This window comes from Gadus chalcogrammus, chromosome 2, assembly GCF_026213295.1.
Source record: "Gadus chalcogrammus isolate NIFS_2021 chromosome 2, NIFS_Gcha_1.0, whole genome shotgun sequence".
Classification (NCBI taxonomy): Eukaryota; Metazoa; Chordata; class Actinopteri; order Gadiformes; family Gadidae; genus Gadus; species Gadus chalcogrammus.
This window is the reverse complement of record NC_079413.1, coordinates 5054616-5080125: the sequence shown is the minus strand read 5'-3', so window position 1 is coordinate 5080125 and position 25510 is coordinate 5054616. Positions and strand designations below refer to the sequence as shown.

The 25510-nt window shown below is 48.5% G+C and overlaps 2 protein-coding genes across 5 annotated transcripts; one reads left to right on the top strand and one right to left on the bottom strand.

The window, feature by feature from the left end:
- The first annotated feature begins 361 nt into the window (after positions 1 to 361).
- atxn2l (ataxin 2-like) lies at positions 362 to 20300 on the top strand. The gene is made up of 23 exons (XM_056576329.1): positions 362 to 2409; positions 3063 to 3108; positions 4297 to 4353; positions 4580 to 4651; positions 4910 to 5093; positions 5713 to 5834; positions 9233 to 9324; positions 9538 to 9744; positions 11015 to 11307; positions 11427 to 11498; positions 11655 to 11777; positions 11921 to 11992; positions 12210 to 12262; positions 12445 to 12704; positions 13306 to 13384; positions 13567 to 13722; positions 13868 to 13931; positions 14671 to 14807; positions 15118 to 15250; positions 15382 to 15488; positions 16248 to 16412; positions 17739 to 17916; positions 18369 to 20300. Exons 1-23 carry the CDS (start codon positions 2372 to 2374, stop codon positions 18425 to 18427), a joined length of 2769 nt encoding a protein of 922 aa, XP_056432304.1. The 5' UTR covers positions 362 to 2371; the 3' UTR covers positions 18428 to 20300.
- Positions 18532 to 24536, bottom strand: LOC130370694 (uncharacterized). 4 transcript variants are annotated; one of them, XM_056576334.1, is made up of 15 exons: positions 24322 to 24532; positions 23515 to 23640; positions 22857 to 22893; positions 22686 to 22714; positions 22153 to 22195; positions 21992 to 22047; positions 21753 to 21785; positions 21627 to 21654; positions 21406 to 21473; positions 20947 to 21018; positions 20638 to 20673; positions 19975 to 20017; positions 19814 to 19869; positions 19441 to 19493; positions 18532 to 19356 (listed from the first exon to the last, which is right to left on the bottom strand). In XM_056576334.1, the coding sequence occupies exons 2-15, from the start codon at positions 23630 to 23632 to the stop codon at positions 19330 to 19332; spliced, it is 699 nt and encodes a 232-aa protein (XP_056432309.1). In that variant the 5' UTR covers positions 23633 to 23640; positions 24322 to 24532; the 3' UTR covers positions 18532 to 19329. The 4 variants fall into 4 exon arrangements, with proteins under 4 accessions (XP_056432309.1, XP_056432308.1, XP_056432306.1 ...); XM_056576333.1 differs by having other exon boundaries at positions 18532 to 19493; positions 20638 to 20670; positions 24322 to 24536; XM_056576331.1 differs by having other exon boundaries at positions 18532 to 19493; positions 24322 to 24535.
- Positions 24537 to 25510: the final 974 nt, after the last annotated feature.

The following is a 25510-nucleotide window of genomic DNA, read 5'->3' as shown; positions in this document are numbered from 1 at the left end:
GAGGGAGTGAAGGAGAGCTGGCAGGAGGTGTGGGACCAGGAGGTCCAGCAGCAGCAGCAGGAGGAGGAGCAGCAGCAGCAGCAACAGGAGGTGGAGGAGGAGGAGGAGGAGGAGGAGGAGGAGCCGCAGCAACAGGAGGTGTGAGCGTAGCTCCGGGGCCGGCAGCAGGCGGGGCAGGAGGAGCAGGGAGCAGTGATGGAGGAGCGGAGGACTGGGAGGAGAGGGATGCTGCTCTGCTGCAGCTGGAGGGGGGAGGAGGAGGAGGAGGAGGAGGAGGTGGAGGTGAGGGGGAGGAGAGGGAAGCGGCTGCCAGAGCTCCCAGGGCCGTGGATAACCAGTACTCCTTCTTCTGAAGGGGGAAGGGTAACTGTGAGGGTGGGCGGAGCTAGTGTGGAGGAGGCGTGTTTTGTTTTAGACTGATGGAGGAGCAGGAGGTACTAACCCTATTAAACAACCCATGACTTTAGCACGCTACAGATAGGGAGAGAGTGGGAGAGTGAGAGAGCGAGCGAGAGGGAGACTATGACCTAACACTACATAATGGTACACTAATTTAAACCTTTAGTTTAGACTGATGGGCTTCTTTCCCTTTTTTGTTCAGCTGCTGGTCGTCTCATAGTGGAAACCTTTAAGATACCTCATGTAGCTAGCAGGTACCCTAGCTGCTAACTCTAGCTAGCAGGTACCCTAGCTGCTAACACAAGCTAGCGGCTTACCCGGGATAGCAGGTACCATAGCGGCTAACTCTAGCTAGTTAACAGCAAAACTGTATGCTAGCCAGCGGCTAATCAGGCATTAGCTAGCATGCTTACCTGAGAGTGGAGCCAGGAAGCAGGCTTTACCTCGGATACAGATCACCATGGCAACTCTCTCTGTCTATCTCTAGCTCTCTACATCTCTCTCGGTCTCTCTCTGCAATCCTAATTTCACTACACCGGGTCAAACTTGGGAGAGATTTGCTTTCTTTCAGTGACAAACTGTTAGCCATGACGAAGATGGTGGTAAAACAAATAATAATATTGTTGAAGATAATGGTATTAATTTTATTTTTGTTTTTATGAAACCTTTTTATTTTGTATGTAAATGTAACATCTATTCAAACCACACCCTGTTTCAGTTCACACTTCTTTGTGCCTTTTTAAAAAAAGAAAAGAAAAAAACATTTGTTTCCTGGGGAGAAGATAGTTGTGTTATGACATCGCATCCTCTTGTTCAGTTAAAAAAACACTAGATCGGAAGAAAATGGCTATAATAATATTAATAATAATCACGGAAAATACTTTTTCTACTCGTGCCTTTCTGTATCTATCCCTCTTGCGTCTGTAAATCTGCTCCTGTCGTTTTGTTTCGCTCCCCATCTTTCCAGACCATAACCTGTTGACATTTCTCTTTGTCTCTCTTACGTTATTCGGTCTTGTATTTGTTCCCTATATGCACCTTTCTCTCCGTTTCTTCCCGCTCTCTGTGTTTTTGTCCTCAGTTTGAAAACTGTTCGTGCCTTTCTCTGTCTTTTCTCTCCTCGCTGGGACCGTGTGTTGAGGGTGGGGCGATGTTGTCCCCCTCGTGTGGTTAGTTTCAGGTACTACATTGAATTTAATGATAACGATATAATATAAATATAGTGAAACACATTCGTCTTCTGCGTTTTGTCTTTTTCCGTACCTGTATTCTGATTTTGCAGAGAACAATGGATTCAAAATGTCCTTTTATGTTTTCACCATACGAAGACATGAACATCATATAAGACTCGATTTTACTGTACTTTCCTCCACTGCTGAGAACCAAGCACCAGCATGACATTCAAGGCCATAAAACAAAGGGTCAACACTATTAGGTGTCTTTCCTCAATAAAGGCTGTGTATTTATAATAATAGCGGATGAAGATGAGAGATGATTTATAATATACTGTGTGTATATATATATATATATATATAATATATAATTATATCGTGTTCCTGTTTACGAGCGACAGGTTTAGCGAGCCAATTGGATTTAAGTAAATAAAGACTCAAAGAGTGATGGCAGAATTGCTCATTCACCTTTCATCGCAGATGAGGGCGTGACTTAGGAGTGGTGCGCTTGTTATTGTACATCGACTTATGCACTTGTCACGTGGGTTTCAAAACCGGTAAATTATAGAAGTTTCTCTTCATTTGCCTAGATTTTGGAGCTACATATTTTTAACAGAATACTAATCTAAGTTATTTGCAATACCATATCATACAGGATTATACGTAGAAAACTAAACATGTGGTGAGAAAACCGCTTTTAACCCCACCCGGGTACCACACGTCACTTGTTAATCGGATGCCGGGTTAGAAATAAACGAGCACACCCCAGAGCGGTGTTTTGTTTTTGTTTTCGACGGTTTATGAAGCCTGGAAACACAGGGATGCACATGACTAAAAAGTATGTATTTATTACCAAACCTTCACCGCCACTATGAGTACCTTAGGATCTGATTTACCGGAAGATGTCAGTGTTTGTTTTGAGGAGCATCGCTAACTAGGCTAACTGCGGCAAGACAATGTAACTGAAGCTAACTAAGGCTAGCTGACAGCCACAACGACAAAGATATTGATAATGTAAACGACTAAACCGTTTTTACATGATCAGAAGTACAATAACCGAGGCGATTTCAGCTTTCAAAGAGGTTGCCAAACACGACCGAGGTCATTTCTTGTGCAGGCTTGCAATGGTGCAACTCGCTAGCTTACATGCTAATGTAGAAAGCTATTGATCGGATTGCCGCCGGGTTTTATTTGATTTAGTATATTTTAAGTCTTAATACAGGAGACACCTCTGTTAAATACTTAAGGGTACTAATAAACGTATACATAGTCATTCAGCTGACGCTGCTATCAAAATCGGCTTACAATCATCAAGATTGCATGTTATGAGGGCGGAGGTAGGGCTGAGGGAAGGAAGCCTACAGGTAGACTGAGGACACTGGGATTCGATCCCAATACCTTTCGTCTAGGGTTCGAACCCCCCAAAAGCTAGACTGTACTGACGTCTAGACAGTCCTGTCATTAACCCCGTGTTGACCTTTGAACTTTCAGGACAAGAAACACAATGAAGCCTCCGTCACAGTCGCAGTCATCGCCAGTAAGTAGTCCAACTGGTTTTTGTTATGTATGACTTTATTATACACCAACAGTATCTAGGCCTACTGTGTTCAATATAACTGTATTAAACACCAACCTCAAGTATGCATATTGTGTCATATGTATGACTTTATTAAACACAAACTGATGATAATATTTAACACAGTAGACCGACTTACTCTAAAAAAAAAAGAAAAAAAAAAGCAAGTTTGACTACTGTATCATATATTAGTTTATTAGGCACCAAAGTGTTAAATATAATATTAAACACCAAACATAAGTAGGCCTACTGTATCATATATTACTTTATTAAATAACAATAGTAAGAAGGCTGTTTTTTTTTTATTAAACAAAAACAAAAAGTACTGTAATTATAAATAATTGTATTAAACACCAACCGCATATACTGTCTTCAAGACAACCCTGAACTTGGGAAAAATCATTACCTGACTCAAGATAGAAATTTGCATATCATTTCAGAGCTTCAAACCTCTGACTTGACTTGACTTTAATCTGAAGAAAATTATTGTTACGATTTGATTTGTGTTTATCATTTATATTTCCCTCTGATTATAGCAAAATGTTTATTTAAACTGTTATATTATCAATTTAAATTAGCTGACAACAAGTGTTTGTCTACTCTCTTCTTCGTGTCTTTCCAAAATAAGCATAAATGGCTGATGCCTATTTATTTAGTAATCAGCAATGAGCTACACTATGCCCAACTTCCTTCGGGTATATCCATGTTTTATTGCCCGTCAGTTACCTGACAGCCGGCGTGAACATAGTTATGTCGAAAGTGGAAAACCAAGGGCTGAAACTTCCGGGTTCGGAGTTGTCTTGAACGAGGTCTCAATATGTAATCTTTCGACCAAAATGGCAGCCTATTTTGTATTTTTGAGAAATGCTCCTCGTCGAAGTTGCTGAACACACCTCTACTCATCAATACACATAAACAACAAATTGTCTAAGTACATTCAATGAAAATGTTTTTTATTAGAATGATAGAAAAAAAGTATTGAGGTCCGTTTTAAAGTAGCATGACGCAAACCCTCGGCTTTCAATGCTGCTATGTCTGTCTTCTAAGATAAAATAAAATTATGCTAATATTTCACCTAGTTTAACCCTACCCATGTGAACATATCAGCACTTCAGTGGTGTAACACTTGTACGTGTGTTTTGTCCCTAGGTATTTGAAGGTGTGTACAACAATGCCGGGATGCTCCATATCCTTACCTCTGTGGTGGTGAGTGTTGCTCGCTCCTGTATGTCTCTTTCCTCTCAGTTTCCTCCTTCTCTCTCTCCTCCTCCTCCTCCTCCTTTCTGTCTCCTCTTTTTTCTCTGTGTCCTCCTCTTCCTTTTCCCCTCCTTCTTGCTGTCTCCTCCTCCTCTCTGTCCCCTCCGCGTCGTGTTGGAGGAGTCCTACGGTGCCTTGAACCCCCACCTCTAAACGGGCCTTTGTTTCTTCCCAGGGAGCCACGTGTGACGTGAGGGTTAAAAACGGGGCCGTGTACGAAGGGATCTTCAAGACACTCAGTTCCCAGGTAAATGTCTGGTAAACTGTTAACATGTGGTTTTCTTTTGTCCTTGTCTCGTTCTATCCGTCTTTGTCAAGTCAACTTTTCTTGTATAGCCATTAATCACAGAATCCCCCTGTCTCTATGTCTCTCTCCTCAACTGTGTCTCTCTGTCTGTCTGTCTGTCTACCTCCCTGTCTCTCTATCTCTCTCCTCATCGGTCTCTCTCTCCCTGTCTGTCTCTATGTCTCTCTCTCCCTGTCTGTCTCTATGTCTCTCTCCCAGTGTGAGCTTGCGGTGGATGCGGTCCACAAGAGGGGGGAGGGAGGTCCAGTGGATGACGGTGGGGGAGGTGGTGATGGGGGAGGGGGACCCAGGATTGAGGACATCACAGACACCATGATCTTCAGCCCGTCAGATCTGGTCACCATGACCTGCCGCAACGTGGACCTCAGTTTCGCCATCAGAGGTAACTCGCCACAGATCCCTCCCATCCCACCATAATACATCCAAAACTGTCAACCTCGTGTTGATGGAGTCATGGTGGGATTAGTTGCATCTGTCACTATTTCACCTGACCTTATTGGCCTTGTGTAAACCGGTTAAAGGGGTAGTTCAGGATTTTGGACATAGGGCCTGATTCCCAAGTTAGCCTTGGTGTTCTTTATCATTGGAGACAGTTTTCAACACATTTGATTCAGTCCTTCTAGTTGCAGAGTTTGCTCATGCTAGCGCACGGCACCGGGCAATACTAGCCTGCTAATAAAACAGTCTTACCCACTCCACAGTACACCCGAGGCAAATCAACTATAACGCCAGACGGTCGATGTAAATGTCTGTGTTGATAGAATAATGTTAGAAATAAAACCCACCTTGCGTTGCATTGCATTTTGAGGGACTTGCTGTGTCTCAGCAGCAGTGTTATATACCTGGTAGTAGGCTACGGCAGCGGCGGACTGATACCTAGGTTAAATTCCGCTGCTGCTGAGAAGTTAGTTTAATTTCTAACATTATTCTATCAACGAGATATGAGGTTAAGTGTGTGTGTGTGTGTGTGTGTGTGTGTTTTTGTTTGTGTTTGTGTGTAGATGCGTTCACAGACTCTGCCATCAGCAGCGGGCGTGTGAACGGGGAGCAGCGGGAGAAAGTTCTGCTGCGCTGGGACGGAGGAGACCCCAACGGAGAGGGACTGGACCTGGACACAGACTCTGTAAACACACACACACACACACACACACACACACACACACACACACATACACACACACACACACACACACACACACACACACACACACACACACACACACCCCTACACCTGGGCCCGTTTCCCGAAAGCATCGTTAGCCTAAGTGGATCGTGAAGTGCATCATACAGTTTTCACACCGTTTCCCGAAAGCATCGTCGTGAAAACGCTCACAAGTGCACCATCGCCAAGTTGAGAGCGTGGTTTCTGCAGTGAACGTAGACTGCTGTGTGAAAAATGTGCTGCGATTGCGTGCCGGAACGCTTCGCGCTTTCCCGCTTACATTACCAGCACCATCATAAGGCCTTTTTACAGTGCCAAATATGCCGTCGTATGCACGCCTTTTTCGCTGCATGGTCCGCGCGTTTACACTGCCCGAGGTAAATTGCCTGCTTGAGCTAGCACCCCAATTTACCCTCCCGGACCCTACACACATTGGCGGTATATTGGGTTTCATATTGAATCTGATTATGATCCTTGGATAGAGGTGTTGCTGCGCTGTCTCTACAGAGACAGCGCAGCGATAGCCTGTCATCATGAGCAGTTCTGACTGGAGAGAAAGTGAAATCCGCGAGCTGCTGATCACGTGAGGGAAGGTTATGCAGTCGCATGAAAAAAGATCTTGAAAGATGGTGCGATCTACGAGAGAGACACAGAGGAACTTTCCTTACGAGGCTTTTGTCGGGATAAAAAACAAGTTCTCAGCAAAATAAAGAATATGTTGGCGTTTTTGCACTTTTAAATAGTTTATCGCGTTTTTAGCCTACACTCAGACGTGAACTCATTCTAGCATGCGGTTGTCTTCATTCATAGAAAAATAAAAAACATTCGGGAGTATGCAAATTATTCTAAAGAGGTCAGAGACTCTGTGCGCAGCTCCGCCTTCTCCAGTGAACCAAGAAAGCCTGCGCCGTGACGAACGGGGGTTTTGACCCCCTCGGTGAAATCGCCTGGCGTGCCAATCTGCGACCGAACCGGCTTGGAAGTGTAAAAAGGCCTATACATCATCCTGCCCAACAATATGGGCAGGATCTAGACCAAGCTCTCCAATCGGGTCAGCAATAGTCGTGTGTCAATGCCCAGCCTCTGCGTTTGAATGATACTGAATTAATGGAATGTTGCATTTTACACCAAAAGACTCTAGAGAAGAGAGCGCGGGCCAATCAATGAAACTTTATGCGGAATCAGATAAAGTCGGCTCCCTTTACTGCGCAAAGAATGTTTCAGAAATCAGCACATTAAGATAAATGTAGTTGTCACTCAAGCTATTTTAGATTTTTGCAATAGGGAATTATTTCAGGGGGGAAAATGCCGTGAAAAAATGTGCGCACAGTGCGTTCAGGATTAGGACTGATATAGCAGATATAATCAATTGTGTTTTAATATCTTTAGCATTCATATTATTGCAGTCTATTCTTTTCGTAGGATGCTCTGCGGTTGGCCTTGATGGGGAGATATTCGAACACTTTTTAACCCCATTTTCCTGCCCCATTCCTGCGTCTCCCCCTCCTACGGAGCCCATTTCAGCACCGTGTCAGTGGACAGTTACAATCCTACGAACGTCGTGAGTGCAGTGAACGCGCGTTCATGTGAAGAGGAGTTTCGGGAAACGCTCCAAAGAAATTTACGATGGATCGCAAGATCCATCGTGAGAATGATCGTACGAGCGTGGATCCATTGTTATCGGGAAACGGGGCCCTGGACACAGACTCTGTAAACACACACACCTACCTGGACACAGACTCTGTAAACACACACCTACCTGGACACAGACTCTGTAAACACACACACCTACCTGGACACAGACTCTGTAAACACACACACCTACCTGGACACAGACTCTGTAAACACACACCTACCTGGACACAGAGTCTGTAAACACACACACCTACCTGGGCCCTGTACCACGAAGCTCGCTTAGAGGGTTAGCGAGGTATGTTGAGCTCCAAGCCTGGGTTAGTTGTACCACGAAAGTCGATCTCTTTTAGCGTCGCTGTATCACCATGGTGACTTATGCTCGCAACCAAACCTGGTCGGGAGCAGTTTTTCGGCTTAGTCTAGCCGGAGATCGGCTACTTAAATCGGCGTGCGCAGCTTCCTAGCCCCTCCTCTGACAATGGCGTCACCATTTGTGGGTGTTCCCGTGGACCCCGGCGCACTTCTCCGGAGACAAGGGTTTTACGGGACAGAACCGATCCCTTGGCATTGTCTGACGATATTCAGATTTCAGACTTTATTGTCATTGTGCAAACAACGAAATTGGGGTTCTTCATGAGAGATACAGATTCTCATCAGAGGGTGTTCGTTATTTGATCGTCCTTTTGGACCTTATGTAGACAATGATTACTTTTGCGCATTGTGTCTCAGTGCTAGAGTGGAGGTAGCGCGTCAGTCTTGAATTTCTGCGCGGGGGGTTCGACTCCCAAGTGACGCGAATTTATGTGAAGCTTAAAAAGTCCTAATTCTCATGCATATGGAATACTTATTCACTAAAGCTTATGGAATTATATTTTTGTGCTTATTTCGAACTTCAACCCATATTTTCAAGGCCGTGCTGGCACCACATCTATGGGGGTAAAATGCATGATGATAGACCGGCGAATTTGAACCCCGGTCGCTGGCGTTTGGGTCTTATACTAATCCACTACGCTACAGCCGCTACCTCTCAGCGGTTGAAAACATGCGATACATTTCTTAAATAGGGTGTATTTAAAGTGAATTCCCTAAATGATAGAATAAGGCAGGATGGACGTTGCTTATGCATTTTTAAATCATCATCATTCTATTTGGATTAATGGCGAACAATTCTGCATTTGGCATAGTTATTTTACAGACAATATGCAGAATCTTTTCACTTATACTCATATAGACTGCTTGATCTATCGTAAAGGTGAGAAAAATTACGCAAAAAACGCCCCTTTCACGTGAACGCGCACTGAACCTAAAGCGGAAAACCTGGTTCAACTAATTGAATCTAAAGTGAGCTTCGTGGTACCATTTAACTCTGATTGCGAGTTGCGGCTCTGTCGAGCCAGGTTTTCCCAAGAAAGCCTGGGTATGTTCAGCGAGTTTCGTGGTATAGGGCACTGGACACAGACTCTGTAAACACACACCTACCTGAACACAGACTCTGTAAACACACACCTACCCGGACACAGACTCTGTAAACACACACACCTGGAGACAGACTCTGTAAACACACACACCTGGAGACAGACTCTGTAAACACACAAACACACGCAAACGCACGCCTGGAGACAGACTATGTAAACACACACACCTGGAGACAGGGCTCTGTAAACACACTGTGTGTGTGTGTCTCTGTGTAATTAATTCCTTATTTGTGCACGTGTGTGGTGCAGTCCAATGGCTGGGATGCTAACGAGATGTTCAAGTTCAACGAGGAGACGTACGGAATCAAGTCCACCTACGACTCCAACCTGTCCATGTACACGTAAGAGACACACACACACACACACACACACACACACACACACACACACACACACACACACACACACACACACACACACACACACACACACACACACACACACACACACACACACACACACACACACACACACACACACACAATGTATATATCATGTAAATCTATATTTCTAGCTTTAGATACGGGCTGTACATCTGCGTGATCTCTTTCCAGCGTGCCTCTGGAGCGGGGGTCTTCCGATTCGTTCCGGCAGCGGGAGGCGCGCGCCGCCCGGCTGGCCAATGAGATCGAGGGCAGCGCTCAGTACCGCCGCCGCGTCTCCCTGGAGAACGACGAGGGGAAGAGCGAGGAGGACAAGTTCAGCGCCGTGGCGAGGGAGAGGGAGGGCCGCGCCAGCCCCGGCTTCTCCGCCGTCACCAGGTAACCGTCGCCAAGGGCAACCCCTTACCCCAACCACGTGTGTGTGTGCGTTTTGGTTCTTATTGCCCACGTAGAGTTACCAGGTGGCCGTCGGCATGGTTACCGGCATCCTTCAGACCGGGCTGACAGTTTGTTGACCATTTTAAGATTGCTGCTTTAAACGTTTATTGAAGGAAACGTAAAAGAACACCAGGGTGTCCTGTGAAAAGTCTTAAATTCATGTTTCTAAATGTTGGGCCTTAAAAAGTCTTAAAGTCGTTGCAAATGTCCTATGCTGGTCTTAAATACTGTAACTCGAGGTCTTAAATTTGTCGGGGCAGGATTTTTTTCGTGGGACTTTTCAGGAAGGACATGTAGAGAGGCTTCTTTCTTGCTAGCTGCATATATAAACGATTATCTGCGTGCTTGCTAGCTAGTCTGCGACAATGGGTAGGTGCAAATTCAAGGACAGTTGGCTGGAAGATGTCCGTTTCCGAAGTTGGCTCGCGTCTGTTGTCAACCCCCACCATCGCGTGTTTTAGGTCTTAAATAACATTTAAGGTGGTATTTAAAAAGTCTTAAATTTGCCTTGCTGAAACCTGCAGATACCCTGAACACGACCCTCCCCTCTTCCCCATTCCTCTCCTCCCATCTCTCCTGCCTCCCCCCTCATCTTCTCTCCTCTCATCCTCTCCTCCCCTCCCCCCTCCTCTCCTCCCCTCCCCCCTCCTCTCCTCCCCTCTCTCCCCCCCCTCTCTCCCCCCCTCCTCTCCCCCCCTCCTCTCCTCCCCTCCCCCCTCCTCTCCTCCCTCTCTCCCCCCCTCCTCTCCTCCCTCCCCCCCTCCTCTCCCCCCCTCCTCTCCTCCCCTCCCCCCTCCTCTCCTCCCCTCTCTCCCCCCCCTCCTCTCCTCCCCTCCTCTCCTCCCCTCTCTCCCCCCCCTCCTCTCCTCCCCTCTCTCCCCCTCCTCTCCTCCCCTCTCTCCCCCCTCCTCTCCTCCCCTCTCTCCCCCCCTCCTCTCCTCCCTCCCCCCCTCCTCTCCCCCCCTCCTCTCCTCCCCTCCCCCCTCCTCTCCTCCCCTCTCTCCCCCCCCCTCCTCTCCTCCCCTCTCCTCCCCTCTTCCCCCCCTCTCTCTCCCCCCTCCTCTCCTCCCCTCCCCCCCTCTCTCCCCCCCCTCCTCTCCTCCTCTCCTCTCCCCCCCCTCCCCCCCTCCTCTCCTCCCCTCTCCCCCCCCCCTCCCCCCCTCCTCTCCTCCCCTCCCTCCTCCCTTCTCCTCTCCCCCTCTCCCTCCAGGGAGGGCCGCTACATCCCGCTGCCCCAGAGGGCCCGAGAGATGGGCGTGTCTCCCAGCAGCCTGAGGGGTGGCGCCCCGGCCCGCCCCGGAGGCCCCGCCTCCTCCAGGCACCCCGCCCCCAACTCCGCCTCCCCGAAGCCGACCACCGATAGGAGCAGCCCCCTGTCCGTCAGGACCGCTTACTCTCCCCACCAATCACAGGCCAGCCCCCCCGCGGCCGGCAGCCCCCCCTGCTCCAATCACGCGCCTCCACCTTTCGCTGGCGACGCCCCCCGCGCCTCCCTCAATGGAGGTAGGGTCACGCTTGTTGTCATGACAACTAGCGTTGATGATTTTTGCTCTTTTTTTTTATTTCCCGGCAAAAATCTTCGATTAGTCTGATCGTTTTCGCATCCTGTTCTTCTCTCCCAGTCGTGTCACGAACATCTCCTAAAGCCCAGAGGCAGGCGACCAACAGACACCTGCGCAACACCCAGCCTCCAGGTAACACAGCAGAGCCTGGGTCTGTACCCTGTGCCTCTGGGCACGGCAGTCTGACCACGGCCGTACAATATCATACCACACCGTAGAGTACAGCTTGTACCAAGTAGCTTTTTTTCAATCGCTCGCTCTCTCTCTCCCTCTCTGGGATTCCTTTAGTGTCTCGCTCACCGAAGCCCGATGCCCAGCCCCAGGAGTTTCCTGTGGCTGACTCCTCCCACCCATCGGTCACCATGCCAACGGCCAAACCGTCTGGCCCCACCCCTCTGTTTCCTGTAGATGGTGAGAACTGGCCAATCGGCTTCCACCATGTTGTAGTGGACAACTGTAATACGTGTTACGCATCAAACATGGAGGCTTCACCATGCTAGAGTCACACGCCAGAGCCTGGTGGTCACATGATCCCTGGTTCCTTCTTCCTGTAGTGAACGAGATCCTGAACTCTGCAGCCAATGACCGACCAGACGGGAGCCCCCAGGACCCCAAGACTAACAAAGGTATTTTTTGTGTGTGTTTGTGTGTGTGTGTTTGTACGCGTGCGTGTGTGTGTGTGTGTGTGTGTGCCTAATTAACTCTTTAACCCATCTAGCGCTAATCTCTCTCTCCTTATCCCATAATATTAGGTTTGACCTAATATTTAGCTAACTCTCTCTGCTTGTCTCTCACCTTCCCTCCCGGTTCACCTCTCCCCCCCCCCCCCCCCCCCCCAAACAGTCCAGCAGAGGTCCCAGTTGGAAGAGCTGAGGAAGTTTGGCAAGGAGTTCCGGGTAAGACGCGCAAGGCAGCTTTCAAACTCACCGCTCTTTTTAACACCTCTCGATCCTCACTAGTAACCCAAGTGGGCCAATGTGGTCCCCGAGCGATACACTTCATGCTGTTCATCTACATATATTACGTTTATATTTACACCAATACCTCGACCCCTCCCTCTCTGCGTTACTTGTCTCAGCTGCAGCCAAGCTCCTCCCCCTCAGGTGGCCCCGCCTCCGCCACAGCACCTGCTCAGGCACCAGACTCCGCCCCCAGCCCCCTGGCCCACCCCTCCTCCTCCTCCCCCCAGGTTCTGCAGCAGTCCCCCGGGATGTTGGCCCCCACTTCAGGCCTAGCTGCCGGGCACCTGGGCTCCACTCCCGGGGGCCCGCAGGCCCCCGCCGGCACCCCCGGAGAGGAGGCCTTGCTGGAGGGCAGAGAGGCTGGCGTACCTGCAGTGTGAGTTCCCTGTCTGAAACGAACCGCCAACACCCATAGTTACTGATGGGTTGAGAGGGTCCATGATTTATAGGGTCCATGGATTATAGGGTCCATGGTTTATACAGTCCATGGTTTATAGGGTCCATGGTTTGCAGGGTCCATGGTCCATGGATTATAGGGTCCATGGTTTATAGGATCCATGTTTGAGAGGGTCCGTGGTTTATAGGGACCATTGGTTTATAGGGTCCATGATTGAGAGGGTCCATGGTTTATAGTAAAAATGACGTGACAGTAAGCATAAATCAACGTGATACTGGGTTGCAATGCCTATTGGTTGATAAAGGGAAGTGATTTAGAGCTCCTGGCTTATAATTGACCATCGCCTGAGAGTGGGTGTTCATAATTGTTCCATATCATTAAATGTTGACAGTACATTTTCATCTCCAAAATAGAATAGATTTAAATCCCCCAAAATGACCCAAGATGAGACGACTTAGAAAATACTTAAACTACATCTCCATCTACAGTGTGTAATGTATTTTTCTAGGCTGGCCTAGGTAATGTTTGATTCATTATATTCTTTATTGTGACATAATGTGGTTTGCCTCGTGGCGTGCAGGCAGGTGAAGAGCTCCACGCTGAACCCCAATGCGAAGGAGTTCCAGCCCGTTAAGATCAGCCCCGCTGCTGTACCCCTGGTAACACACACACACACACACACACACACACACACACACACACACACACACACACACACACACACACACACACACACACACACACACACACACACACACACACACACACACACACACACACACACACACTACCCCTGGTCATACACACACACGTGTTAATGTGTCCTGTTTTTGTTTCCCAGCAGAAGCCGTCACCCACGCCCACCCCCCCGCGCCCCAGCGCCCCCTCCCCCTCCGTGGTAATGCCCCCCCCCGGCCAGCACCCCGTCTACAGCGGGGGTCCCGGACACTACCTGTCCTACCTGTCCCCCATCCCACTGCAAGGGCCCGCGGTCCAGGTAACACACACGCAGGTGACACACTGGGAATGTAATACACACTCAAGGATTACTAACCGGTTCTATTGTTTAATAACCCCATAATAATAAGTGGTTTACTTTAATAATGTCAAAAGAATGATAATGATAGTTATTTTGTGTTCAGGCTCCACAGATGTACCAGTACACCATGTCCACCGTCAACCAGAACAAATACCCCAGGCCTAAAGGTACACACACACACACACACACACACACACACACACACACACACACACACACACACACACACACACACACACACACACACACACACACACTAGGGATGGGCCGATGGTCGATTCTACCGACAATTGGCGATTGAGCTGTTCCACTTCTGATCGGATCATAAGTGTCCATAAACGCGGCTATGTGGCGGAGCTATTGCGTGTGCGTGTGTGTGTGTGTGTGTGTGTGCATGAACGTCCTCACGCTCTGGTGAAAACTATGCCGGTAAGAAACTAAAACTGTGATTCTGAAATCTCGTTTAGATATTATTGAAGAATCTACAAGTGTGTAGATTTGTTCATTGGTTTGAACGAAGGTTAAAGGGTTAAAAATGAATTGGTTGTGCTGTGTTGAATTGTCAGAGGTTGACCAGACGGCTTCAATGAAACCAACTGAAATCAGTAGAAAGGAGTAGTTGCTTCCGGCGTTACATGAAACTGTGATATTGAAGACCACACAACCACCCCCCCCCCCCCCCCCCCCCTATCGAAACTTAAGTCAGCGGAGGCTCACGCTGATCTAAGGGGAAGACCTTCCTTATCGTTTTGATGAAAAAATAAAATAAAACAACGATGAAAGCTTGTAGACGATCGCCCAACCTTGACACGCACACGCGCACACACACGCATCTAGGCCAATATAAAAGAAAAGTATTGTGTATGTATGTATATAGTGTATATATATGGTTGTGTTTGTGTGTAGGTCCCATGCTGGGCTCCCGTCCCGACCAGCACGGCTCCATGGGGTCCCCAGTCCTCCACGCCGGCCCCTCCCTGGTGGCCTCCCCCTACCCCCAGTCCTACCTGCAGTACGCCCTGCCCCCCCACTACCCTGGACAGGTAGACACACGCACACGCACACACACACACAACCTGCTAGCCACATGCTATCACCTGAGGTCTGCCTCCTACTACCAGTCCTACCTACTACCAGTTCAGCACAACTAAACGTTGTCCTGAACTGGTTCTGCTTGCTAAGAGAGTTTGCATTGCTCTGTCACTTCTCTTCCACTTCCCCAGTATCCCCCCGTCTCGTGTACTCTGCTGGCTTTGTCTAGAGGAGATAAGTTATGGACCTGAGGACGGTATTCACCTCTCTCTCTCTCTCTCGCTCTCTCCCCCCCCCCCCCCCCCCCCCCCCCCCCTCCAGCCCATGTACTCAGTGCTTCCCGGGGGAGCCAGGATGCTGACCTCCGGGGCCCCACCCCAGGCCATGGGCCCCGCCGGCCCCCAGTACCCGGGCCAAGCCGAGGCCTCCCAGGGGCAGCAGCAGGCCATGTATGGTAAGCAGTGGGAGGGGCATCTCGTGGGCCACGCCCCCTTTAAGTGGTATTGGAGCAGAGAAAGGGGTTGACCTACACTTAATTGACCGTTATCCGAACATAAAAGTCATTTGAGTGAATCTGTCTTTCAGCGGCCCAGTCGTTCTCCGGACCTCTGCATCACCCCCAGCCCTCCAGCACCCCCACAGGAAGTCAGCCCCCACCTCAGCATGCTGCTCCAAGCCCCGCCCACTCCCAGGTAGGCGCCCCACTGACGTCGTACAAAGTAGAGGGGTGGAAGTGTGAGCGAGTGTTATACAAGACTAACAAAGTTAAAGTTCTATTGAGTAGAGAATCATATATAGTACTGGGTCGTACCAAGTAGAGAATCATATATAGTACTGGGTCGTACCAAGTATAGAATCATCTATAGTACTGGGTCGTACCAAGTAGAGATACATATATAGTACTGGGTCGTACCAAGTATAGAATCATCTATAGTACTGGGTCGTACCAAGTAGAGAATCATATATAGTACTGGGTCGTACCAAGTAGAGATACATATATAGTACTGGGTCGTACCAAGTAGAGAATTGTAGAAGCAGTGGGTGGTGAAGATGTAGCAGGTGGGGTAGAGGTAGCCGGTGGTGTAGTGGACGTAGCGGGTGGTGTAGTGGACGTAGCGGGTGGTGTAGTGGACGTAGCGGGTGGTGTAGTGGACGTAGCGGGTGGGGTAGAGGTAGCGGGTGGTGTAGTGGACGTAGCGGGTGGTGTAGTGGACGTAGCGGGTGGGGTAGAGGACGTAGCGGGTGGTGTAGAGGACGTAGCGGGTGGGGTAGAGGTAGCGGGTGGTGTAGTGGACGTAGCGGGTGGTGTAGTGGACGTAGCGGGTGGGGTAGAGGACGTAGCGGGTGGGGTAGAGGTAGCGGGTGGTGTAGTGGACGTAGCGGGTGGTGTAGTGGACGTAGCGGGTGGTGAGGTACAAAGCACTGACCTGACTCTTCCTCCTCCTCCTCAGTCCGGCCAGGGGGCCCCCCAGCCCCACGCCCTCTACCACACGGGGCAGCTGTCGGCGGCCCCGGGACACAGCTCCCCCCAGGCCTCCTTCTCCATGCAGGGCTACAGCCTCCCGCCGCACCAGAGCCTGAACCACTCCTTCACCCAGATCAGCCAGCTGGCCCAGGTACCCCCACTCCTTCACCCAGATCAGCCAGCTGGCCCAGGTACCCCCACTCCTTCACCCAGATCAGCCAGCTGGCCCAGGTACCCCCACTCCTTCACCCAGATCAGCCAGCTGTACCCCCACTCCTTCACCCAGATCAGCCAGCTGGCCCAGGTACCCCCACTCCTTCACCCAGATCAGCCAGCTGTACCCCCACTCCTTCACCCAGATCAGCCAGCTGTACCCCCACTCCTTCACCCAGATCAGCCAGCTGGCCCAGGTACCCCCACTCCTTCACCCAGATCAGCCAGCTGGCCCAGGTACCCCCACTCCTTCACCCAGATCAGCCAGCTGTACCCCCACTCCTTCACCCAGATCAGCCAGCTGTACCCCCACTCCTTCACCCAGATCAGCCAGCTGTACCCCCACTCCTTCACCCAGATCAGCCAGCTGTACCCCCACTCCTTCACCCAGATCAGCCAGCTGTACCCCCACTCCTTCACCCAGATCAGCCAGCTGTACCCCCACTCCTTCACCCAGATCAGCCAGCTGTACCCCCACTCCTTCACCCAGATCAGCCAGCTGTACCCCACTCCTTCACCCAGATCAGCCAGCTGTACCCCACTCCTTCACCCAGATCAGCCAGCTGTACCCCCACTCCTTCACCAGCCTGGTCTAAAGGACAGGGCAGTTTATATGTCGAGTGTTTCATGTTGTGTTGGTCATACTTAAGAATGATTTATTGCTTTTTTAATGAATAATACAGAACATAAGGAACTTAATCAATTAAAAAAATTGCATAATCGCAATATTGATCAACATAATCACAATTAGATTATTTCCCCAAATCATTCAGCCCTACTTTGCACCTGGTTCTATGAACGTCCTTACTGTACCGACCCCAATGTATTGTTTCCCCTTCCTATGACAAATGCACTTATTGCAAGTCGCTTTGGATAAATGTATTGTAAACAACAATAATGTCAACGGAAGACGAGACCAGCGGGACTGTCCCGGTCGAAGGACGTCCTGTTCTGGTGTCCCCCTGTGGTGAACATTTCCGGGTTGTTTCGGACCAAACGGGTAGAAAATAGTTGACCCTCGGTAACGTCCCAGAGGTCGGTCTCAAGGCGTTCCTCCGGTGGTAGAGTGAGTCGCCTCCTATTGGCTGTGCTCCTGCAGGTGAGACTACGAGGCTCCTCCCTCTATGCCGTATCCCAGCGGGGCGGTTGTGACCGGTTGTGACTGGTTGGTGCCGGGCTTCACCCATTCACCCAAAAAAAACCCAAGTGACTTTGAACTGACCGTGGACATTCAGTTTGACTCTGGTATTTGCTTTGACCCCAGGCCCATGTGGCGGGGGGGATGAGCGGACACCACCACCACCCCCAGGGGGGCCACGGACCCCCGCCCGTCATGCTGCACTACGGGCCGCCCCAGCACGCGGCTAGCCCCGCCCCCCAGCACCCCAACACCCCCCACCAGCAGGCGGCGCACCAACACTTCTACATGGGAGCGCACCCAGGTGAGGAGACCCCCCGCCCCCTGAGACAGGAATAATCTGAACCATTCGGGACAGAATGCATCACCGAGATGCATGATGGGAAGGTCAGCGTGACGGTTGGTTCAGTCCGCTGGCTCGGCAATCATATGTCCCGGTGGCCACACCCACTTGTGATGTCACTAGGGGGGTAGATTGTGATACACACCTGGACTGGGGCTCTTTAACTGCAGGGCTTAGAACCTCCCCTCTCTCCATGTTATCGAAGCTCTCTCTCTCTCTCTCCATGTTATCGAAGCTCTCTCTCTCTCCATGTTATCGAAGCTCTCTCTCTCTCTCTCTCCATGTTATCAAAGCTCTCACTCTCTCTCCATGTTATCAAAGCTCTCTCTCCATGTTATTAAAGCTCTCTCCATGTTAATTAGGCTTTGAGGAGCTTTAATAACTGTCTTTCTAATGTCTTTCTTTTCTTTCAGCTGTTCAGGTGCAGGGTCACCCCCCCCAGCAGCTGTCTTTCCACCCGGCTGGAAATTGAGCCCTCCCTCCCATAACCTCTGACCCCAGAAGGAGTGTCAACACTATCCCACCCCCCACCCCCACCCTCCACTCTCCACATTCCCGCCTCTCCAACTCCTGAAAAAACAAACTCATTTTAATCCATTTTAGTCGTTCTTTTACTAAAGAGAGTAGAAAGTGTCTTCCTCTGGGGTTGAAGAGGAGCTTGTGCGAGGAAGAGGAAGACAAGGACGAAGAGCAGAAACCTCTTCATAAAATAATGACAAATAAAAAAATACACTTTTCAATCTCAACCCGTCGTTTCCCCCCCAAGTGTTTGATTCCCCGTACGAAGACGTCTGGTTTAAGTCCAAGCGAACACAAACGGCGAGACGAGATGGTTTGAGGAGTTTAATTGTCAGGACAGAAGGCCTTGCAGCTAGGGATCTACAGTGCTCACAACATATAAATACAACAGGTTCAACTCTAAACATTCTCAGGAGAGTCAGCAGGTCCACAATAAAGCATTAACAAATCGACCAATCACAGCAGAGTCACTTCCCAACAGCCAATCATAGCAGAGTGACGCATGCAATTGCATTTGTTTAACAGCTAGGGTTGGATTTGGACATGAATGGGTAAATGCCGTCTTAGCACAAGGTGAACAAATATTAATTGCAGTTTTATAGCGCTATTCAAGATACCCAAAGCGCTTTACTGTGTGTGTGTGTGTGGGGGGGGGCACTAAATGCATTTCCATTCCTTATGAACAGCAGACTGATCCAGCATTTAGACAGAGCCTGTATCTTTCCACACCAACTCTAAAAACAACTGCAGTCACCCATATTGTCATTTCTCTCTTCCCCAGCAGAGACACGAGACTCTCACATATTCATCAAATAGAATATGTGAACCTCTTCTGTGTCAATAGGCTTCGTCCAATCAGATTGAATGCTGGATGTCAAACACCTGAAAGGAGAGAGAGGCGGGGCATGGTTGAGGGTGGCCGGCAGGAGAGTGAGGGTAGGTTATGTCACGGAGGTGTAGTCCTACCGGCTGGTTGACGTAGTCCCCTTCGTCGTTGTCATAGTCGCTATCCGTACTTGCTGGGGTGCAGTAAATACAGTAAAGATTAGTTTTCGGACTAATATTAAATACGATTTATTCATATTTTATAATAGTTTTCATTTAAAATTGGTTGGGAAGGTCAGGATAGGTTAGATGATCATAACAATATCGGTATGTTGTGAATATCCATTCAGATGGTTGAACTCACTCCTCTGCTGTTCTTACTTTGTTTCATTTTTTTATGTTCGTTGACAACGCATGTCTATTGACCATGCCAGTACAGCTCTTCTTGAACTGACAGACAGTTATGCTCAGAGGCAGACAGGTAGGCTAACCGACAGACAGGGAATCAGTTTACCGTTTTCTGTTGGCATGAAAGATGGCCGTCGCTCTGGAACCACAGGAGAACTTGGACTGGAGGAACACACACAAATAAACACACACACAAATAAATAACACAAACACACACAAAGTAGTCTAATCTGCTTCGTAATTTTAGAATAGGTGTCTGTGTCTCACAAGAGGGGGGAGGGGATACCGCCGGCTCCGGTGGAGTTTTGGTCTGAGGAACACAAAACACAACGTTAGCCTTCATCATCACCATCACTATCCTCTTCATCACCTCCTCCTGCCTGCATCAAGATGGCTGCCCTCACAAAGTGTTTATCAAGGAAAAGGAAAGTACTTTAGTACAACAAGTACTACAGTCCTCTTTACTACAGTAAATGTTAAAGAAGTACTACAGTCCTCTTTACTACAGTAGAGGTACAGGTACTACTACAGTCCTCCTAAAAAGGTAGACTTATCCCCATAAAATGAACTACTGAAGAGTGGGGCAGGTTTGAGTCGAGTGGGTTTGGGTTAAGGGTAGGGCTGTGTTAGGGGAATGTTTAAGTTAGGGATTGGGTTAGTGGTAAGGATATTGTTGCAGATGGGTAAGGGGTTTCGGCCTGGTTAAGGATAGTGGTTAGGGGTTGGGCCTGGTTAGGGTTAAGGCTGGTTGAGGTTAGTGGTACGGCCGGGTAAGGGGAAGGGCTGGGTTAGTTTGCATGTTTTAACGATAATGGAAAGCACTTAGTTAAAAAATTCAAAGGGTGAGAGAAAAGTAACTTGTTCCAGACGTAAAAGTCAGCGAGGCTCTTCGAAGGAGGAAGGAGAGGAAGTGTTGTTCAGTTAGCTTGCCTGAGTTCCGCGGAGGCACGTTGATGTAGTTGTCTGCTGTGGAGAATACAGAACTCAGTCAGTCCTCGATCCCCTGACCAGTAGCAGCGTCAAGGAGCATCGTGGCGCAGGGATCAGTCAGGACTGCTGAGGCGCCTCGGCCTCTTTAAAGGCAACGTAAGACAGTGGAGGACCTGACCAGGCAAGTCCTCACACTTTGCGGCCCACCAGGGTCGTTACATGTCGCCATACTGTGTTGTGAAGCGAATAACAAACACTTCATGGTATCAAAGCCCAGCTGAGTCCACAGGATATGACATCATAACCTACCTGAGTCATCCTCGCTCAGGTCCTGGTTCTCCTGGTTCTTCTTGTCCCAGTTCACATAGTCCCCCTCGGTCGCTGAGAACCAAACCATCTTATTGTAAGAATAATCATTGTGTAGCACGGCGGTTCGTAGGAGCAGTATGTTCAGGGCAATAGGGTTAGTAATAGGAGCGGTAGGGTAATAGGGTTAGTAATAGGAGCGGTAGGGTAATAGGGTTAGTAATAGGAGCGGTAGGGTAATAGGGTTAGTAATAGGAGCGGTAGGGTAATAGGGTTAGTAATAGGAGCGGTAGGGTAATAGGGTTAGTAATAGGAGCGGTAGGGTAATAGGGTTAGTAATAGGAGCGGTAGGGTAATAGGGTTAGTAATAGGAGTGGTAGGGTAATAGGGTCAGTAATAGGGTTAGTAGGGTAGGTAATAAGATTAGTATGTTGAGGCTGTCAACCGATGTGAAGGCAGTACCTGATCCTGAGTCCACGCTCTGAGTCTCCACACCGGGTCCGTCACGAGGTGGGTCTTCCAAGACCTCGCTGGGTGAAAAATACAAAACCTTAAATGACTAAAATATGAAATCATGGATACAATACGATCTTTAGATCAAAGTATGCACAAGTTATGACTACATGGTCATTGTATGACAGGGTGACTAAGAGAGGAAGTGGTGAGGGACGATAGAAACTTACATGTAGTCATCTTGAAATGGATCCTGTTCTGTGAAGCAATAAGTAATGATAATATTCAAAAATATTATGCGACATGTATGTTGAATATTAACCGTATTACACACTAAAAACAATGTTAAAAATCACCTTCTACTGGAGTGATGTAACTTGGAATGCTCTCTGGAAAGAAGATGATCATAACAATATCAGTATGTTGTGAATATCCATTTAGATGGTTGAACTCACTCCTCTGCTGTTCTTACTTTGTTTCATTTTTTAGGTTCTTTGACAACGCATGTCTATTGACCATGCCAGCTCTTCTTGAACTGACAGTTATGCTCAGAGGCAGACAGGTAGGCTAACCGACAGACAGGGAATCAGTTTACCGTTTTCTGTTGGCGTGAAAGATGGGCGTCGCTCTGGAACCACAGGAGAACTTGGACTGGAGGAACACACACAAATTAATAACACAAACACACACAAATTAGTCGAATCTGCTTCGTAATTTTAGAATAGGTGTGTGTTTGTGTGCGTGTCTGTGTCTCACAAGAGGGGGGAGGGGATACCGCCGGCTCCGGTTGAGTTTTGGTCTGAGGAACACAAAACATAACGTTAGCCTTCATCATCACCATCACTATCCTCTTCATCACCTCCTCCTGCCTGCATCAAGATGGCTGCCCTCACAAAGTGTTTATCAAGGAAAAGGAAAGTACTTTAGTACAACAAGTACTACAGTCCTCCTTACTACAGTAAATGTTAAAGTAGTACTACAATCCTCTTGATTACACTAAATGTTAAAGTAGTACTACAGTCCTCTTTATTACAGTAATTGTTAAAGAAGTACTACAGTCCTCTTTACTACAGTAAATGTTAAAGTAGTACTACAGTCCTCTTTATTACAGTAGAGGTACAGGTACTACTACAGTCCTCTAAAAAGGTAGACGTATCCCCATAAAATGAACTAAGTATCCAATAATTTGTACTACTCCATTAAAGGTGTATTCCTGCTAGTGTTCCAGTGCTTACTGGTGCTCAAAGGCCTTTATATCAACACTGTAGTTACGGCCGTGTTCTACTCACATGGGTGGATGACTCTGAAGGTGTTCTGCCTGACGGGGGGAGAAGTCCCAGAGATATATTTTAATTTTATATATTTAACAAAGATAATTACACATGATTTGATGAGGAGGAAGCTAAAAACGCTACATGTATGTGAGCGTGAGGAAGGTACGGTGATGAAGACTTTCTTACTGTACATAATCATCAGAAAGTGCCCCCTGGTGGATCACTACACACGTTTGAAGAGAAAATAATGAAGTTATAGATATGATGAACAATTTGATTGACAGACTTGTAATGATGAATCACAGCTGGACCCACCTGTTGTAAGCAAAGGACAATGAAACATATGCTTATGGCATGAAAATAAATGACATAGCATTTCATTCAATAAAATATATGGATTAACGTTACTTTGATCATTTTCTTTAATTTTTTTATGGTTTGGGCAATTTGGGGAATCTTAATTGAAAATGGTCTCGAAGACCTCTGCTTCGTTTCTTTACGGCTACAGCTACGGTGTTCAAATGTAATCACAGGTGTGTTGTTGGACCTTGATTCCCAGAAATCCAAACAGTGGAGGCCTGTGTGATGTCAGTCAGTTGGCAGTTGGGTTTAGGGGCAACTCTGGCAGGGACCGGAAAAAACAGCATGCCGCTTCACACCTAAGTTGAGTTGAAGGGCGAATCTGTTGCGCTTGCTCTGCCTACCCACCCACCCCCGATGGAACAACCTCTGCTGGCTGATGGAACACACGTTACGACCCGGGAGCCGTTGCTTTGTCAGTGTAACCATAGCAATGACAAGTATACCATAGAAACTGTAGGGTAACCGTAGTAACTGAGCTCACCCAGCGGACGCCTGTCTCTGCATCTTAAGCAAAGCATCGCCATGAAGACCAGGGAGAAGGCAGCGACCGGCAGCTGCACTAGCAACGCGGGAGAAACCAGCCAATGGGAGACCACCATTACCAGCACTGGGAGAAAGACACAGTGACCATCAGCATAATGTATGGAAATACTGCACGCGTTACTGGATTACATTTAGATGTACTGGATTACATGTACACGTAATAGATTACATTCAGATGGGTTACATTCAGATGTAATGTGTTACATTCAGAGGAAATAGATAAATAAATTGATGAAATAGATTAATTGACTTTGTAGTGTAAAACTTTACAGATGTAAAGGATTGCATTGTGGGTATGAAGAACATGCCCCAGTCTCTCTCTCTCTCGCCCACAACTTGCACGGTGGCCATCTTGTCATGTGAGAATGTTGGAGTTAAACTAGGCCTGATGTTCTCTCCCCCTAGACCAGACCAGACTGAAATAGACCAGCCTAGACTAGTCCAGACTTAAATAAACCGGACCTGACTGAACCAGACCAGGAGCTCCATGCCCGATGGTAACTTTGAGACACCCTGGCCGTGGGGCAACGGTCTGGTCAGACAGAGTGGTTGATAGCAGATACCGACACCGATAAACCAAGAATTGACAAGACATGGAGTCCAAGGCCTCAGCTAGATCTGAACACAAAGCCTCACGAAGAGAAGAGGGTCACCGAGGGCTACCAGAGTCTGGTAGCCCTACCAGAGTCTCCGTGATCACAGGACCAGCATGTGGAGTTGACGGTGATGGTGAAATGGGTCTTACCTCCTGAGAACCTTCACGCATCAGCAAGGGGTCTGGTCCTGAAGGTCCTGGTATATCAGGAGAGTTCGGACCCTCGCTTTTCCAAAGGAGAACCTCAGAACATCTACAAGTATGTCTCTAAGCAAACATCTGCCATGTCAAGTCTTCTGGCTTCCTTCTTGTGTGTCTCTCTCTCTCCCCCTCTTTCTCTCTCTCTCTGCACCGTGCAGCTCACCACAGTAAATGCCTTACTTGGTTATCACACCCTCCCCTCCCCTCCCCTCCCTCCTATCTCATTTATCTCTCCCGCTTCGCTGTAACCAACCCTCAGCCAGAACAGGTTTTTCTCAGGGCACCTCGTTGAGCACTAAGTCAGGGAGTATTTGGGGTCAAGGGAGCATTAAAGCACCCGATATACTTTATTCACTTTAGTAGCATCTAGCGTTACTGATGTGACCCTCCTCTCATCCTCATCTTCAAAACCGCTTATCAGGGGTCGGGTCGCGGGGGCAGCAGCTCTAGCAGGGGGCCCCAGACGTCCCTTTCCTGGGGCCACATTGACCAGCTCTGACGGGGGGGGATCCCGGGGCCTAGTGGCCCCTCTCCACCTAGTCCTGGCTTTTACCAGAGAGGAAACAGTGGGCGGTATTCAGTTAGCTGCAATCTTCCACTCACCTCTAGATATTGCTAATCGTACACACTGCCCCTTTGAGGATGGATCCTGGTGGCGACCTAATTGATTGCGACGAATGGAAGTGCTGCATTTGGCATTGATCGTGAGCGCAGGGTACTCTGACCAACTTTTTCATTGGTCAATCACACCCGGTGAATGTTTGTTTCCCATTTATTTTGACTTGTGCGCAGACTGTAGCAGGCTCTGATGTCTAGTTAGTATTAAACCAATAGTCCCAGTCGTTTCTCCAAGCCAGCACTATAGTCTGAACATGTGCACCTGTGGTTTCCTCTTGCCGAGGTCTGTATCTTTCCCACCGGTTAGACACCAAGCAGCTAGCTGCAACAGAATCCAAGTGTTGGTGTGTGTTGTAACTCACATACACACCAACACTACAATCACGCAAGAACACACACACACGCCTACACTCAGCTTCATTCAGAAGGGCAGGAAACCACAGGGAGGAAACTGTGCATGTGTGTATGTGCCTGTGCATGCATCGAGTGTGTGTGTATCGGCCTGTGTGCGCACACACAC

What these genes read in the sequence shown, in the direction of transcription:
- atxn2l (XM_056576329.1), top strand. Translation starts at nt 2,372, where the DNA reads ATGAAGCCTGGAAACACAGGGATGCACATGACTAAAAA. An exon ending in CACAGTCGCAGTCATCGCCA is followed by an intron (nt 3,109 to 4,296) that starts GTAAGTAGTCCA and finishes TTTTGTCCCTAG; the next exon opens with GTATTTGAAGGTGTGTACAA. An exon ending in AGTTTGGCAAGGAGTTCCGG is followed by an intron (nt 12,263 to 12,444) that starts GTAAGACGCGCA and finishes TACTTGTCTCAG; the next exon opens with CTGCAGCCAAGCTCCTCCCC.
- LOC130370694 (XM_056576331.1), bottom strand. Translation starts at nt 23,632, where the DNA reads ATGGTGGTCTCCCATTGGCTGGTTTCTCCCGCGTTGCTAGTGCAGCTG. An exon ending in TTTCACGCCAACAGAAAACG is followed by an intron (nt 21,786 to 21,991) that starts GTAAACTGATTC and finishes TCTTCTTTCCAG; the next exon opens with AGAGCATTCCAAGTTACATC. An exon ending in GGTATCCCCTCCCCCCTCTT is followed by an intron (nt 19,870 to 19,974) that starts GTGAGACACAGA and finishes GTGTTCCTCCAG; the next exon opens with TCCAAGTTCTCCTGTGGTTC.